Raw genomic sequence first — 16,039 nt, 5'->3', positions numbered from 1 at the left:
TGTGAAAACTAGAAAACAGACACCAATGGTGATGCTTGTAGATCTACAGAGTTTTAATTCATTGCAATTCATGATCGGTTGTCTTGAAGTTAGTTAAATACACATGACAATGTCCTATTTGTCTTTTATTCCTTTTCTTACGAACGATCATAAACAGTAAAATCTTATAAGATTTAATGTCTTTTTTTTGGTCCCATGTAAGATTTTATCTCATATCTTTTCTTAGCCAGGTACGTGCCTGTGTAGGTTTCAGAGTCTTCTTATTATAAGCACAAAACAGTGTTAAATACTGAAACATGTTGAGTTGGTGGATGCACCAACAGGAGGAAGATACTTACGTTATGTTTTTATTAACAGTCTATTTCAGTATTTTAAAGTCTCAAATTTGTATGTTTTCTGCATGTCCTCCACTGTGTATTGCACACCCTCATCATGTAAACATGAAATATTCGTAAAACACATATAAACATACAGTATCCCTGATAAAAGTATCTGCATGTAGCAACATGCAACAAGATGGTCCTATAATGGTCAAAGTCAAGCATTATCAGTACCTCTGTACTCATATCCAGACATAACAGTTTCAAAATGACCCAAGAGACTAGCAGGGAGGAGGATGTTTTTCTGAACACTGCATTGCCAGGTGGTATGTTTCTGACTGCTCGGTGCTCCGATTTGACGTAGTGAGACCTGACCTGGCATTTTGTACAAGGTAATGTTGTGATGCACGCATGTCCCATGTGGGATGCTGCAACGGCCGTATAATCCAGCCAAGACGGTGGTGGTGAGGGTTGCCAATTCCTGTACTCCAGGACACCATATCAGTCTACTGGTGGTAACATGGTACTGGGTTAAAGCTGGATCCAGGGAGAGACATATCCCATGCTGGCTGGGTTTGGTTGATGTACACTTAGGGAATGGGGAAACTGAATAGGAAGGACCTATTGTTCAGGGGTTATAGTTAATGTACCTTTGAACTTTTGATAGGGATAATCTAATATGTCAGATATGAAAGTGCACATAAAAACATTTTCACTCGCTCGCTCACACACTCACTCACTCTGACTCACACCTTTGCTGACGTTTGACTTCAGTTTGATGATCCCTTGCTGGTATAAGGAGGTGAAGAGAGAGTGAACGCTTGATCTTCTCTCCAACAGGTTGCAGAGCCTTTCCACATTACTGGCTAATAACTAACAGTGGCCACATATGATATTTATCTGTACACACCTCCTTATTTCATCTCTGTCAGCATCCATAATACTGTATTACGTCTGTGAGCAAGCGGGTACACGTGCCTGGCAGATCCGTTAGTCATACAGACAGCCGGGCTACACAGCACACACCTGTCTGTTGTTAAGGCTCTGTCTCCCAGAGCATTGCACTCTCTGTTCTCCACTGTCTGGGGTATTCACTCCATGTAGAGTGCCCCTCATCCTCAGCTATAGCAAGGAGTATTTCTGAAAAAAAGATGTCAGGATTATAGTGATATTTTATTGTTTTGTTGCAACATTTGGTATTCACTCCATGTAGAACCAGAGTTATAGAAAGGGTTGTGTCTGTAGAAGAATATCATGATCCTAGTGAGATTTGATTGTTGTATTGGCTTCAATTCCAGTTTTGACTTTAATTCTTGTGGAATGTCCTTTGATCATCATAACATCTGCAGTGCAGCTGTTCCCAAATAAAAACATAACACACAAATCTGAGATAAATAACAATATTGTCACATAATAACCTTAATATGTAATGGCATCTGAAAATATGCTTTATCAGTCCAGTTTGTTGAAAGCACCATATCTGTCCAGAGTATCTCAGAATCCCTTATATTTGTGGTAAATATTACTTCATCAAGCCTTTAGAAATGGCTAAATTCCCTTCAATAGGTACAATGTAGAGAGAACATCTCTTCAATACAGGTACAGTGTAGAGAGAACATCCCTTCAATACAGGTAAAATGTAGAGCCCATCTTCTCAATACAGGTACAATGTAGAGTGAAAATTAGGAGATAAACATCATGTGTTGACCAATTTCCGAGTGTTATTGAGTGTTTGAAGCATGGGAATGCATTTGGAACCGACGGTGTCATGATGTTTATCGATATTGTAAACACAAAAGTAAACCAAAGGGTTTTACTGTCTGCACTCATTTACATCGAGTACGGGTACAGCAGTGAAGTGTCATCAGCAGGCCGTTTCAGCTGGTTCCCATGGTAGTGTCTGGAGTTGCTCATTTGTGACGTCATTCTGACTTTACGTCACAATATGATTTGAATGACGTCACCACTGGTGATGACGCAACAATACAATTGTTTGCAAGGTCAATACGCATTGAATAGTCTTGCAGTTTCCGGGAATCTAATACCATTTGATCATGTTTTTCAACCAATCAGATTACAGAACACAGTGACTTTTGGTTTACAATAGCCCTTCACCAACCCCTGCTTGCCATAAAATGCTTGTCGTAAGAGGCAACTGAAGGGATTGGGTGGTCAGGCTCGCTGACTTGGCTTACAAATGTCATCAGTTCCCAGTTGCGCAGATCGATGCTCATGTAGTACGTCACTGGATTGTCTGGTCCAGACTCGATTATTTACAGACCACCACCATATAGCGGGAATATTGCTGAGTGCGGCATTAAACTAAAATCACTCACTCACTTTTTAACTACACAAAATTTTGAAAAGGTAGTTTGGTAAAACAGGATGCCAGTGTGATAAATGACTGCCTGCAAGTCTAACACTACATCAGTTTCTGGCTTCACCTAGTTGGCACAGTGTTTGCCTTCTTGAAATAAAACTCTAAAGTCAAACATTCTTTGAGAGCATGTTTGGTATAACCTAGTGAAATATATGACCTATGTAATAAACACCTGGGCCTAGATTTTCGAAGCTCTCTTAGTGTTAAGAGGTGATCTTAAGTGCCACTTATGACTAAGTTATGACTATCTTAGTGCTAAGAGAGCTTCGAAAATCCCGGTCCAAGCTTTTATGTGATGCATAAACATGTCTCCAGTATGCATGAATGAAGGGAATGGATGCAGAAAAAATGTTCTGTGTTCTGAAAAGTGCACAATCCTGTTCACTGTAACCACAGTGCGTTAAAAGCAGCTGTCTGTTCTTTCATCCATCAGGCTTGACCACTGTCCACGTGACCTTTACCTCATTCCAGGCAGTAACGTAATTATGTAACCATACAGACATCGTCATTACTTTACAGTCCTCCATATTGCCTCCAACAACCCTGAAAATTTGCTTTAGGATCCTTTGTACCTTCACTTTTGAAAGTCGGGGTATTACTTTGAATAGCATTGTGTGCAATATGCCACAGTGATATCTTGGATTAGCTATTCTGTTTAATTCCTTCCTTTCTAGATAAACACTGGTACATTTTGATCATGAAATCCTGTCTGAGCCCATCTAGGCTATCCTGTAGTGATACGTGTCAGACATCGGCCAGGTTTATTGAACTATTTCAGTAAGATGCATGGAGATTGCCGTCTTCCTGTGAAATAATGCCACGGCTTGCATCATTGATTTGTTAACCTTTGGCTCAAATTCAAGTGTACATTTAGAATACATCAACATTCTTCAGCAGAGAATCTATTTCATCAAAATGTCTTACTTCAAGGCTAATTCCCCACTGAACATGTTCTTTTCCTTCTCGCCCCATGCCAAGGTGCCTCTGCTGACAGACAGAACTAATTACTGTTTGTTGGCTTACACTGCTGCCAAGTGTTCCAGATTACTTGACAAGTCTCGGGGTGTGCCTACTTTTTATTACTCTTTCATTATGTGACAGGTCTGCCACCCCACTTCAAGGTTTCATGATCCTGAATCGACTGGGCCTCAACAACCTCATCGAGCCAATCACCAAGGATTTAGAGTTCCAGGTGCAGGATCCCTTCCTCCTCTACAGAAATGCCAAAAGTAAGTTTTTGTTTTACTCATATACAATGTCAGACTACAGATGATGAGTTTGATGAAGACTCACGTTCCACTGTACCCAATGTCATGGATCATTATTCATGGTTTCAGATTTGGGTTTTTCTGGTCCAGACTGAATAAATAACAGGTCGCTGTGATACCCGATGCTATTGAACACTAACCCACTTATCAAATAGAAATGTAGAAGTTTGTGAATTTATGAATGTTTTCTGTGATCATATGATAGATCTACTGACCTCTTCATTGAGGCTATAAACATCACTTTATTGCAGAATGTGTACAGTCGGACAAATTTGGTGATGTTGGGGTCTGTAAATACAATAAACAGTTTCTGTAAATACAAAAAAAACAGTTTAAACCCTGGTGTTATTTCTGGCAGTCATGTTGGAATTTAGAACTGTGATGATAAAGTAATTGATCGATACTATATGTGAGTGTGTGAGTTTAGTTTTACGCCACACTCAGCAGTATTCCAGCTATATGGCAGCGGACTGTCACCAGACAATCCACTGATCAACAGCATGAGCATTGATCTGCACAACTGGGAACCGATGACATGTGTCAAGCAAGTCAGCGAGCCTGACCACCTGATCCCGTTAGTCGCCTCTTCCGACAAGCATAGTTGTCTTTTATGGCAAGCATGGGTTGCTGAAGACCTATTCTACCCCGGGACCTTCACGGCTACGATACGATATGTATCACAATTGCTTGGAACAATAGGATTCACTTTGATGCATATGAGGATATGCCATCTTTGGTTACATTCTTGATGGCAAGTAACAGCATAAATTTTGTCATTACCATTTTTGTGTGAAATTACTGATTTTAAGGTCAACAATACAAGAAAAAGTATCTATATATTTATTGTCTGATAAGGTATCATAATTTTCGATACTATGATGCGTCGTCACAGGTCTATTCTAGTATTGACCATTCCTAGACATAAGACAAGCATTGACGTGACTGTTATGATGTCAGACTCTTAGGTACAACCAGAAATGTCATGTCTGTCTGTTAGGCGCATGTTTTATTCTTACTGTGACTTAATGTGACTCATGTTCATGAGCCTCAGCATCACTGATCGAAATAATTTTTCAGCTCAACCTGACAACTGGGCTGGTGACCCATAAATGTTACCTGCCCATGTTGAAAGTTGCCTGCCCACCTTTAAGTAACCCTCTCTTTGATTGGTTCTTATTGAACCATGTTTCTCCATTCATAGTGTAGCTTACTAAGCCAGCCAGTTTTAGTGTCCTATTGCTATCTTCACTGGCTGAAGAGGTGTCCATGTATAATTATCGAATATGTTCGTAGCTTTCATTCATCTTTCTTAAATCAAAATATGACATGACAAATAAAATGGAATGATCGTGCTGAGAGCAAACTGAAAGTAGGTCAACCTACAAAATTTCAACCAGACAAGAGAGTGGAGAGAATTTCCAGGCTGCCTGACTCAAAAGTTACCTGCCACGGGCAGTGGGGCAGGCCGTTATTTCGATCACTGCTCACCGGTCAGCTAGAGTATGTGCTGCTCTAAAGAAGTTGAAGAACATCCATTTCCTTCAGTGACAAGACAGTGGAGGAGAACATGTAGAAAATGATCCAGAAATGTGTCAGTTACCATGCTCAAGTTTCACACCATTGTTAATGACACACCATTTAGATAATTCACCGGAAAGAAAAGCTTAAAGTGACAGTGTGCAGTTGTACCTGATATGTTCAGGCTTGTAACTGACTTCAGATTATTTCTACTCCGTCTTCATATGTTGTGAATTAAACATGTGCTGTAGATCTTTACAGTATAACACCCACTGATGATGAACATGTATGAAGCACCAAGTAAACCTTTACAGACTGAGCATACTGTATCAGTTTTCACTTCAGTTGTCACAAAAACATTATATGAAAAACTCAGCACAGCTTTACAGTATCCTGTAGACAAAGGTTTCTATAACTCTGTTCACCTCAATGTATTAAAACCCCATTAGCTCTTCACAGTATCACCCCAACATGATTCTGTATCAGTGTACCCACTGATCTTCACAAACATGTTGTGTCAAAAGACCAGTAGATCTTCACAGTGTTCCCACACAATTCTGTATGGATGTCCCTATTGATCTTCACAAAAGTGTTGTATCAAAAACCCAGTAGATCTTCACAGTATCACCCCATACAATTCTGTGTCAATTGCCCCTTTGATCTTCACAAAGGTTGTATTAATAGCCCAGTAGATCTTCACAGTATCACCCTACACGATTTTGTATCATGTCCCCATTGATCTTCACAAACATGTATCAAAAGCCTAGTAAATCTTAACAAACATGTTATATTTAAGGCAGAGTAGTTCCTCACAATATCCCCAGTGTCCCCACTGATCCTCAAAAGCATGTTGTCGTAAAACATTACAATATCCCACAGATAATGATTTAGATAATGAGTCTTCATACAAAAAGCCTGGGTAAGCTTTAATGCCCCTTTACTGGTTCGTCATTATGTTCATCAAATGACTTCATGTCTGTACTGTCAAGGTGGTCTTGCAAGTACTTAAATTTCAAGATGAGCAGCAAATCCTCAAGGCTCAACTTCTTAATGGGAAGAGCTTCTGTTATCATTACTCATTAGATAGCATCTTTTTCAGTCTTATGTTTAATTTGTGGGGCATAGATACCTATCATTCAAACATAAACGACACTCAGCAGTGTAGAGTAATGGGACAGTTACAAGCTGTGGCAGTAGGGAACTGTTACACGCATGAGGACCATCAAGGAGGACATATCTCCACTTTATCACTTTCACTTAAACCCTTCACACCATCCAAAGGTGCAGACACACCAGTACAATTTCCTCATCAGGGTCTGCATATTTGGTAGATATATGTCTGACAAATGTATATGTTCTTGTTATGTTTTGAAGGCAACAACTTGGACTTAGATTCCCATGAGTACAAGTTCGTGTCCAGAATAAGACATCCAGTTTTCAGGGATTTTCCATTTAAAACAAAGGATAATTTTTTTCTTGATATGATTCACTGGATCGTCCAGTCTTTTACTCTCAGGTCCTAGCTGGAATACCTCTCTGTTAATTATTAATTAAAGGTCACATGCAACGTAAAAAACAACTTTGCAGATTCTGATACCTTGCGGTATGCACTTACCAAAACAAATCATCAAAAATGCCAATTCAACCTATAAACGCGATGAAAAAAAAGCCCGCGAGTTCAAACGATTTGTTGATTGTGGTAAGCAGCCTCTGTCACAGAGAAAGCTCAATGTCTGATTTATTGACACCTACATGTCTGCCAGCCTGTCTGCTTTCGACAATATGCAATAAACAGCTTCAATCATTGACCACACACAATTTGAACTTCACACCTATCAGGCTATATGCCATAAACAAAATAAACTGATTTATGACTTGTGCACCCGTGTCCTGTCTCTGCCACATTATATAACTAGGCAGGTGTGATACTTGTATACATGACGTGTTTTTATGTCTGTGGGTTGCAAACAAACTAAGTGTACATTTATTTTTCTCGGATGACTGGATCTGTCGGAAACTGGTGCAAACTCTTGTCAGTTTCAAGTCCTGCTTTATACTTGGACGAATGACAGTTTCCAGCCACGCAGTAGTTCACCATCTCTGCAGAGATGATTTTTTATTGAATCGACCGCAAATTCAGAGAACATGTATCTACAAAACCCAACATCTCTATATACATTATTTATGGATAACAACTTCTTCTAGTGCATATGATTTGTTTGACAACAATATATGAATCCATACTGAAACGATGCAGCAAGTACAATAAAAGAAGTTGTTAGCCATAAAGAATCTTACTTTCTTGTGACTCACCATACTTCAAATATGCTCATCAAACAGATCATTTTTCTGTACACACAATGAGCCCTCAGCGTATCACCAAATGAACCAGCCAATCAGAAGCCGTCGTTACACTTGAGTGCACCCCCACCCGCTATGACTGGGTTCGGTCTCCCAAAGACTTGTTTCGAGGGAAGTGAGCCCAAGAACAAAATATTCCACTTTTGAATCGCTATTGTACCTTTATAATTTTGTTTATTTATTTTTTACAAGCAACAATGTATACTATATGTCATGAATAATTGCATGGTTGCATGTGACCTTTAATAATATGTTTATAAGGTGGAGGATATCAATAATATCTTCACATGTTATTTAATGTTGCACTTAATCAGCTCAGTATGATGAGACTTGTTTGTAATCAAGTGTGGTATCATGTGGCCTCAGTGGAGAAAAAATAAAGTAACCTTTGAGAAATGGTAACAAAATAACAAAACAATATCTTGATTGATAGATTATTACTAACAGCTCTTGTTCCACTCAGTGGCTTTATTTGGAATGGATGACAGTTACGTCATAGTAAGGAATGCCTCAAAATTAAGCTTGTGACATGAATCTATATTTTCCTCACCATTATTAGCGTACCATGATAACATTATCAAAAACTATATAGATTAAACTGTCCATAAGCATCCTGTTTCTCCATGCTCTTGTTTGATGTAGAATTAGCTAAAGTTGCTGGATGTTACAAAATTAAGCTTATGACATGAGCCTTATGATAAACGTAGCTGTAATGGCCCCTCTGAGATAATGTAAGCAAGTGATTTTTTATCGTCAAGACTACTTGAGCAGGTCCCTACTCAGAGCCAACATGAAAGAACACTTACTTCTCAATTGACTAGATTTTGTTACATCTCTCAAAGCTTTCTTGATTACTTTCCCTATCATCATCATCCTCGATCAGATCAGTATCAAGTCACATGTAGGGGTGAAAGACGGAACTAGATGATGATCATGCACCAGGGTGAACGTCTGGGAGAAACCTAGCTCTCCAGTTATTACTAACCCTTTCTTTGATGGAACTGAGTATGTCTTTGGTGTTGAAACGTTGTTACAGGAGTGTGCCCCATCTATTGCTGTAATTATCACAGTTGCCTGAATCTTGGGATCGTGATAATCTGTCGGATCCAACATAAACATGACAACATTGGGTAGTACAAATTGTAGATTTATAGCAAAATGTCTTTTTATTGATAAAATGGTGGTCTAGATAGCACTGGAAATGAAGTATGTTTCTTTCAAGAGAGTTACCCCCACCCCCACCCCCCCATGGACACTGTATTATCAGTTTTTGTGGAGATGGTGATCTAAAGCTGAAAAAAATATATATAATGGAAGATAGTTTTTTCCAATAAATTACAATGATAAATCATTGCCCTTCCATGGCGTCATTGAATTCTGGAGATTACAATGAGCTCATAAGTTGGACAATGTTCTTTTTTAGAGATGAGTGGGTTAATTCACTTAGATCTAGATGGCAGGTAAGATAAGCGCAATGGCCAAATGATCACCTCAGTTAGTGGGCAGATAATGGTGCCTCCTAGTTGAATAAAATGTGAAAATATTTTAGGATACCAAACGTTGCCACTCTGTTCATGAAATGGATTAGTTAGGTTTTGGTGAGGTGTCATTACATAAATACAGGTAAACCTGTACAGATACAAACAGCTACACCTCATTGTACAAATGATATAATTCGATATTATAGCGCCACCGTCTTGTACTCAATTCACCTGACCTTGATCTAAACATGACTAATGCCATGTATGATGCCAATTCATGTTTCCTGCTTTACCTTTGGCTACAAGATTGATCCCATTTTTAGATATGAGAAGCATCAAACCCAATGGTACTTGAATGACTTGAATCAAACATGCTGAGCCAGCCGATTTGTTTCAGCGAACTCCCCCTTTAATTGTGGTGAGTAATTCAGCCAGTGTGCCTTGGTTTTGTTGTATGCATGTGTTACACAGTTGTTGTTCATGTTACAGATATCTACGGCATCTGGTTCTACGAGAAGGATGAGTGTGCCAGGATCGGAAATCTCATGAACAAGTAAGTCACCAGCAACAACCGCTGCAACCACCATCAGCGCCACAGCCAATCAGACGACATCAGATCAGTTAGATTGTTCATACCACAGTATATATTTAGGAGTATCATGTAATGAAAAGTGCTTGATTCGTAACATGGCTGCACATTTGTTGAAATACGGTTTAACTTAGCACTGCTTGTGTTTACACAATTTCAGCTAGACATTTCTATTAGGACCCATTCAGGTCTCAATGGAATTTGGATAAGGATGTTACAATACAGAATTTTCTGTAAAGACCGAAGGCCCTTGCGGTGCTTTCATTTTCAGCAGAAAACCTGAATATATTTTCCAGGATGACTTTAGGCCTTCAAAGGGATTTCCATGTTTTTTACCTCAGTGAAGCTTCCATTAGGTTATGTTTTCAGTCAGACTTTGAGTAGCCAACTGAATAAAGTACTAGTAAATAGACAAATGCATCAGCCTTATGAGAATAAGGTCAGATGGCTGACTCACTCTTAGTTAGCTATAGCAATGGCAGAGAAGGGTCAACAGATCCAGTTCTAATCCTAGAAATTGTAATGCTGGTTTGTAAGCACCATATTGCTGCGCTGTCATGGGATTTCTTTCCACATCAAGTTGATACCTTATGTCTGCCATCATGTGGTTGGAATGTTGCTGAGTGTGGCGTTAAACAACAAACAAATCCAAATGATTCTCTGTGATATATCAAGATACTGTTCCAAGCAGTGTTGACCCTCCTACTCACTCACGTCAAATATGACAGCATGTGTGCCATGTACTTTTGAAATGTCAGAACCTCTCTGACCAGTTTGACACCAACACGAAGGATGTTTGAAACCCCCATGCGGTAGATATGAGTTATTATTCCCTGTTCGCCTGCTGCTAAGCAATGACCTTCATGATCAGAACTGTGGGTATATTATTGTTGAGCACAAACACAAACATAGACCTTGTTACATGCTCTGTATGTGTGTTGGCAGTCCTTATTGTTTAGAACAGTGGATAATAAGACTTCTGGGGTTCACCAGGCTTCATATATGGTTGGATATGATGGACAGGACTTCGTGGTCGAGGGATACCAGAAGCTGGAGTGGTATGATGAACAGGGCTTTGTAGTTGATGGATACAGAGATATATGTAACTGGTTGAATATGATTGGCAGGGCTTTGTAGGTGGTGGATACCAGGAGCTGGATGGATATGATGGGTGGGGCTTGGTAGGTGGTGGATACCAGGAACTGAATGGATATGATGGGCGGGGCTTGGTAGGTGGTGGATACCAGGAGCTGGATGGATATGATGGGCGGGGCTTGGTAGGTGGTGGATACCAGGAGCTGGATGTATATGTTAGGTGGTGCTTGGTAGGTGGTGGATACCAGGAGCTGGATGGATATGTTTGGCGGGGCTTGGTAGGTGGTGGATACCAGGAACTGGATGGATATGTTTGGCGGGGCTTGGTAGGTGGTGGATACCAGGAGCTGGATGGATATGATGGGCGGGGCTTGGTAGGTGGTGGATACCAGGAGCTGGATGTATATGTTAGGTGGTGCTTGGTAGGTGGTGGATACCAGGAGCTGGATGGATATGATGGGCGGGGCTTGGTAGGTGGTGGATACCAGGAGCTGGATGTATATGTTAGGTGGTGCTTGGTAGGTGGTGGATACCAGGAGCTGGATGGATATGTTTGGCGGGGCTTGGTAGGTGGTGGATACCAGGAACTGGATGGATATGTTTGGCGGGGCTTGGTAGGTGGTGGATACCAGGAGCTGGATGGATATGATGGGCGGGGCTTGGTAGGTGGTGGATACCAGGAGCTGGATGTATATGTTAGGTGGTGCTTGGTAGGTGGTGGATACCAGGAGCTGGATGGATATGATGGGCGGGGCTTGGTAGGTGGTGGATACCAGGAGCTGGATGTATATGTTAGGTGGTGCTTGGTAGGTGGTGGATACCAGGAGCTGGATGGATATGTTTGGCGGGGCTTGGTAGGTGGTGGATACCAGGAACTGGATGGATATGTTTGGCGGGGCTTGGTAGGTGGTGGATACCAGGAGCTGGATGGATATGATGGGCGGGGCTTGGTAGGTGGTGGATACCAGGAGCTGGATGTATATGTTAGGTGGTGCTTGGTAGGTGGTGGATACCAGGAACTGGATGGATATGTTTGGCGGGGCTTGGTAGGTGGTGGATACCAGGAACTGGATGGATATGTTTGGCGGGGCTTGGTAGGTGGTGGATACCAGGAGCTGGATGGATATGATGGAGAGGGCTTTGTAGTTGGTGGATATGGAGATGTATTGAACTGGTTGGATGTGATGGGCAGGGCTTTGTAGTTGAGGGATACCAGGAGTTGGATTCATATAATAGGACTTTGCAGTCGAGGGATACTAGGAGCTGGATGGATATGATAGTCAGGGCTTTGTAGCGGAGGGATACTAGGAGCTTAATGGATATGATGGGCAGGGTTTTGCAGCTGTGGATACCAGGAGCTGGATGCATATGATGGTCATGACTTTTCAGTCAGGGATATCAGGAGTTGGGTGGATATGATGGTTGTGTTGGAAGGGCAGGGCTTTGTACTTGGCGGATATAGAGATACTAAGAGGTGGATGCACATGATGAGTGATGGTGATGGTTGCTTTATCACAGGCCATGGTATTTGTGTATTAACGAGTACTTTTGTTTACAAGATCTGTGTAAATGTTAGTATTGATTTCACAAGGTATTTGGGTTAATGATACCCTGAGTGTTAGTGTGGATGTGCTGAAAACATCACAAGGACGTTTGCATGTGTAGTTCATCTGTACCCACATACCTTATTAACCCTTGTCAAAGTCAACCATTTCAAAGTGATCTCATTAACTACCAAGACCCGTCATAACAGATTTGTTAAAATTCTTTTTTCTAAGGTTAAATACTTGTGATAATGTTATCCACTGAGGAGAGAAAAGTCCAAATTCAGTAAGGACTTGTCATCTGTCTGCATGACGTATATTGTATTTGGGTAACAGTGCAGATTCCATGCACAAGAATGGATGGTAGTCAGTTGGTTGAATTTTCATCTTCTGTTCCTTATCATGGAGTGTGACAAGTTTCTTTAAGCCTTAATATATCATGGCAGACTCACTGTATATAGCACACACATTCTATAACATTCACTGTGGATAAAACTCACCATGGATAACACCCACCATCAGTGACATTCACAATGGATAACACTTACTGTGGACAACACTCAACATTAATAACATTCGCTGTGGATAAAACTCACCATGACTTACACACACCATCAATAACATTTACTGCTGATGACAATCAGTGTGGATAACGCCCAATATCAATAACATTCATTGTGGATAAAACTCATGAATAACATCCACTATGGCCATGAATAACATCCACTATCAATAACATTCACAATGGATACCACTGACTGCGTAACACCCACCATTAATAACATTCTCTATGGATAACACTAACGATGGATAACATTCACTGTGGATAACACCTGCCATGGATAAAGTGCACTGTGGTTAAGACGCACCATGGATAATGCCTATCATAGATTACACCCTTAATTGATATCTCCACCATGGACATACCACCCACCATGGAGGATGACGCCCATTGTGAATAACACTCACCATGGATATGGCTTACCATGAAACACATCCCACCACTGATATCTCACCATGGACAACAGCCACCATAAATAGCACTCACCATGGAGGATAACAGTTGACGCCCCAATCCTGGTTTCTCTCCTAGATCGACCAAGGGTAATACATATATTCCCATCTGTGTTTAGGCTTTGCTCCTGTATGAAACTGTTTTGTCTGAATGAAACTGACATATTGTTCAATGTGGTGTAAATCCCACCTCACTCCTTCCAGTAAGGCAGCACATGTGTGCAGAGTTGTGTCCCTTGGGTGGTGGATTGAATTCTGGTACATCCTCTTTTTTCCCTAAGTTTGTCATACCTGCCTTCATGTTTTACCTAATGGCCCATGATGTAACCTGAGTACTTTTTAAAGCAGGTTTAAACACAAGTCACTCACTCGCTCCAGTGGGTATTACTATAGACATGCATAGTTAGCAGTATTTCATATGTCAGGGCTTCATTTAAACATATACAGCTGTCATTGGTGCAACCTAAAGCTGCAAAATAACCTTACAATTATACAAAGTTGCACCCAATGCATGTTGATATTTTGTTCAAAGGAGACAGACATCAGCTTGAAAACAAAATGATGAGAAAGAGCAGTGGCCATTTTGAATACACGATCAAACTAGGAATGGTTCTATATACTGAGCTGCAGGTGCAGCCTGTTTTTGTCTGGTGCAACAAAGTTATTTGGTAAGGTTCCACATTTCAATTACTTAAGTCGAGTCCTTTGTGTTATGTGTCAATGTGTCTTCATTTGTCAATTGAGAAGTATGGTATGAAAGTGGCTACAGAACTTTTGCCTCTGTTTTCACATGGGAAAGGTGTTTCTGCCATTATTGTATTTTTAGTGTCTGTGGTCTGTCATCGGAAATGTGGCCTAATGGCAAGGTATAGCGTGAAGCAAAGCTTTCTGAATATTGTTTACTGTACCAGTTAAATGATCTGTTGAGCAGGGCTAAAACAGATGCTTCCTGTGCTTTTCACAGAATATCGTAACACTCCTTTAATGCTGAAAATATTTCTCCGTATTTCATAGTTGTGTCAAAACCTGCATCATTTCTTCATTGAATCGGGTTGAATTCATCTTGAACTGGTAGCCAAATATAGCGTTACATTGTTCCAACAACCTCAACAAAATCAGAACTTTAGTTTCATTCATCGTTAGGGATAGTCGTGTTAACTGACACACAACATCCTGCTGTGCACAGGGCCAGGATTTGCTGACAGGATTCCAAGATGATGACCTCTTGCCATCCATTGCTTGTTGGGTTTTTTCCAGAATGATTTCCAGCATCACTCTTTCTTTCCTCATACACAACCATGCTATGATATCAAGATCAACTTGTGAAACATACAAAGTATAAATATCTTTCATATCCATACTTTATTAACTCAGTATTGTATATATCCATTTATAATTGTTGTTGCTCTGTATTTCTCTTGACCTGCAAGTAGTGTTTATAAACAGTTCCCTGTCTATTGTATAATTGTTTTGTATTCCACATGTCCTGCAAGTGCTGTGTAAGTGTTTTGTATTCCATATATCCTGCAAGTGGTGTTTGTGTTCAGTGCCTTACCAATTGTATAATTGTTTTGTATTCCCTATAACCTGCAAATTGTGTATATATTCAGTGCCCAACTTATTGTATAGTTGTTTTGTATTCCTCCATAACATGCAATGTATTTCCCCATGACCTGCAAGTGGTGTTTATATTCAGTGACCAAGCTATCATATAATTATTTTGTATTTCTCCTAACCCACAAGTTGTGATTATATTCAGTGACCAACCTATTGTATAACTGTTTTGTATTCGGTATAGCCTGCAATTTGTGTTTATAGTCAGTCCCCATCCAGCTGTATAATTGTTTTCTATTCCCTGTAACCTGCAAGTAGTGTTTATATTCAGTGCCTTGCCTATTGTATAGTTGTTTTGTATTCCCTTTACCCTACAAATGGTGTTTACATTCAGTGCCCAATCTATTGTATAATTGTTTTGTATTCCCTATAACCTGCAAGAGGTGTTTATATTCAGTGCCTTACCTGTTGTATTACTGTTTTGTACATCCTCTCACCTGCAAGCTTTGATGACTGAAGCAAGGGTTACAAGATAAGTGCTTCACATTATGGATGATCCCTTCGAAGACACAGTGTCTGGTGTAGAGAATGGTGCACTTATTGTACTTATTGCTCTGATGTTATGCATTCAATAATTCAATAACTTTGTTTTGATTTATCAAAAAAGATGAAACCAAATCAAATCTTAAACGATTAAGAGTACATAGAATATGTTCCTTTATGTCCCTACAAATTAAATGAAATAAAATATTGACCTTCTAGGATGCTTTTCATTAGTATGAGAATACTTCTTAAAATCATGGTTAATGGATTTTGAACGGTTATGTCATGCAACTGTTGGGAGGAGGGGGGGATGGGAGGCACCAGGTATAGTCAACCTTGGGGGTGGTGGGAGGCATCTGGAGGAGGGTGGAT

The 16,039-nt window shown here is 40.2% G+C and overlaps 1 protein-coding gene across 1 annotated transcript in view; it reads left to right on the top strand.

Annotated features, from left to right (window-relative positions):
- The window catches only part of LOC137297057 (mRNA-decapping enzyme 1B-like), a 117,486-nt gene that overhangs the window by 78,694 nt on the left and 22,753 nt on the right, over positions 1-16,039 (top strand). Inside the window, exons 3-4 of the mRNA XM_067829020.1 lie at positions 3,802-3,929; positions 9,818-9,881. Of these exons, the coding sequence (XP_067685121.1) occupies positions 3,802-3,929; positions 9,818-9,881 (192 nt within the window). The remainder of the gene's footprint in view (positions 1-3,801; positions 3,930-9,817; positions 9,882-16,039) is intronic.

The sequence above is a fragment of the Haliotis asinina genome, chromosome 9 (assembly GCF_037392515.1).
Source record: "Haliotis asinina isolate JCU_RB_2024 chromosome 9, JCU_Hal_asi_v2, whole genome shotgun sequence".
In the NCBI taxonomy this organism is placed as follows: Eukaryota; Metazoa; Mollusca; class Gastropoda; order Lepetellida; family Haliotidae; genus Haliotis; species Haliotis asinina.
This window is presented reverse-complemented; position numbering and strand designations above follow the sequence as displayed.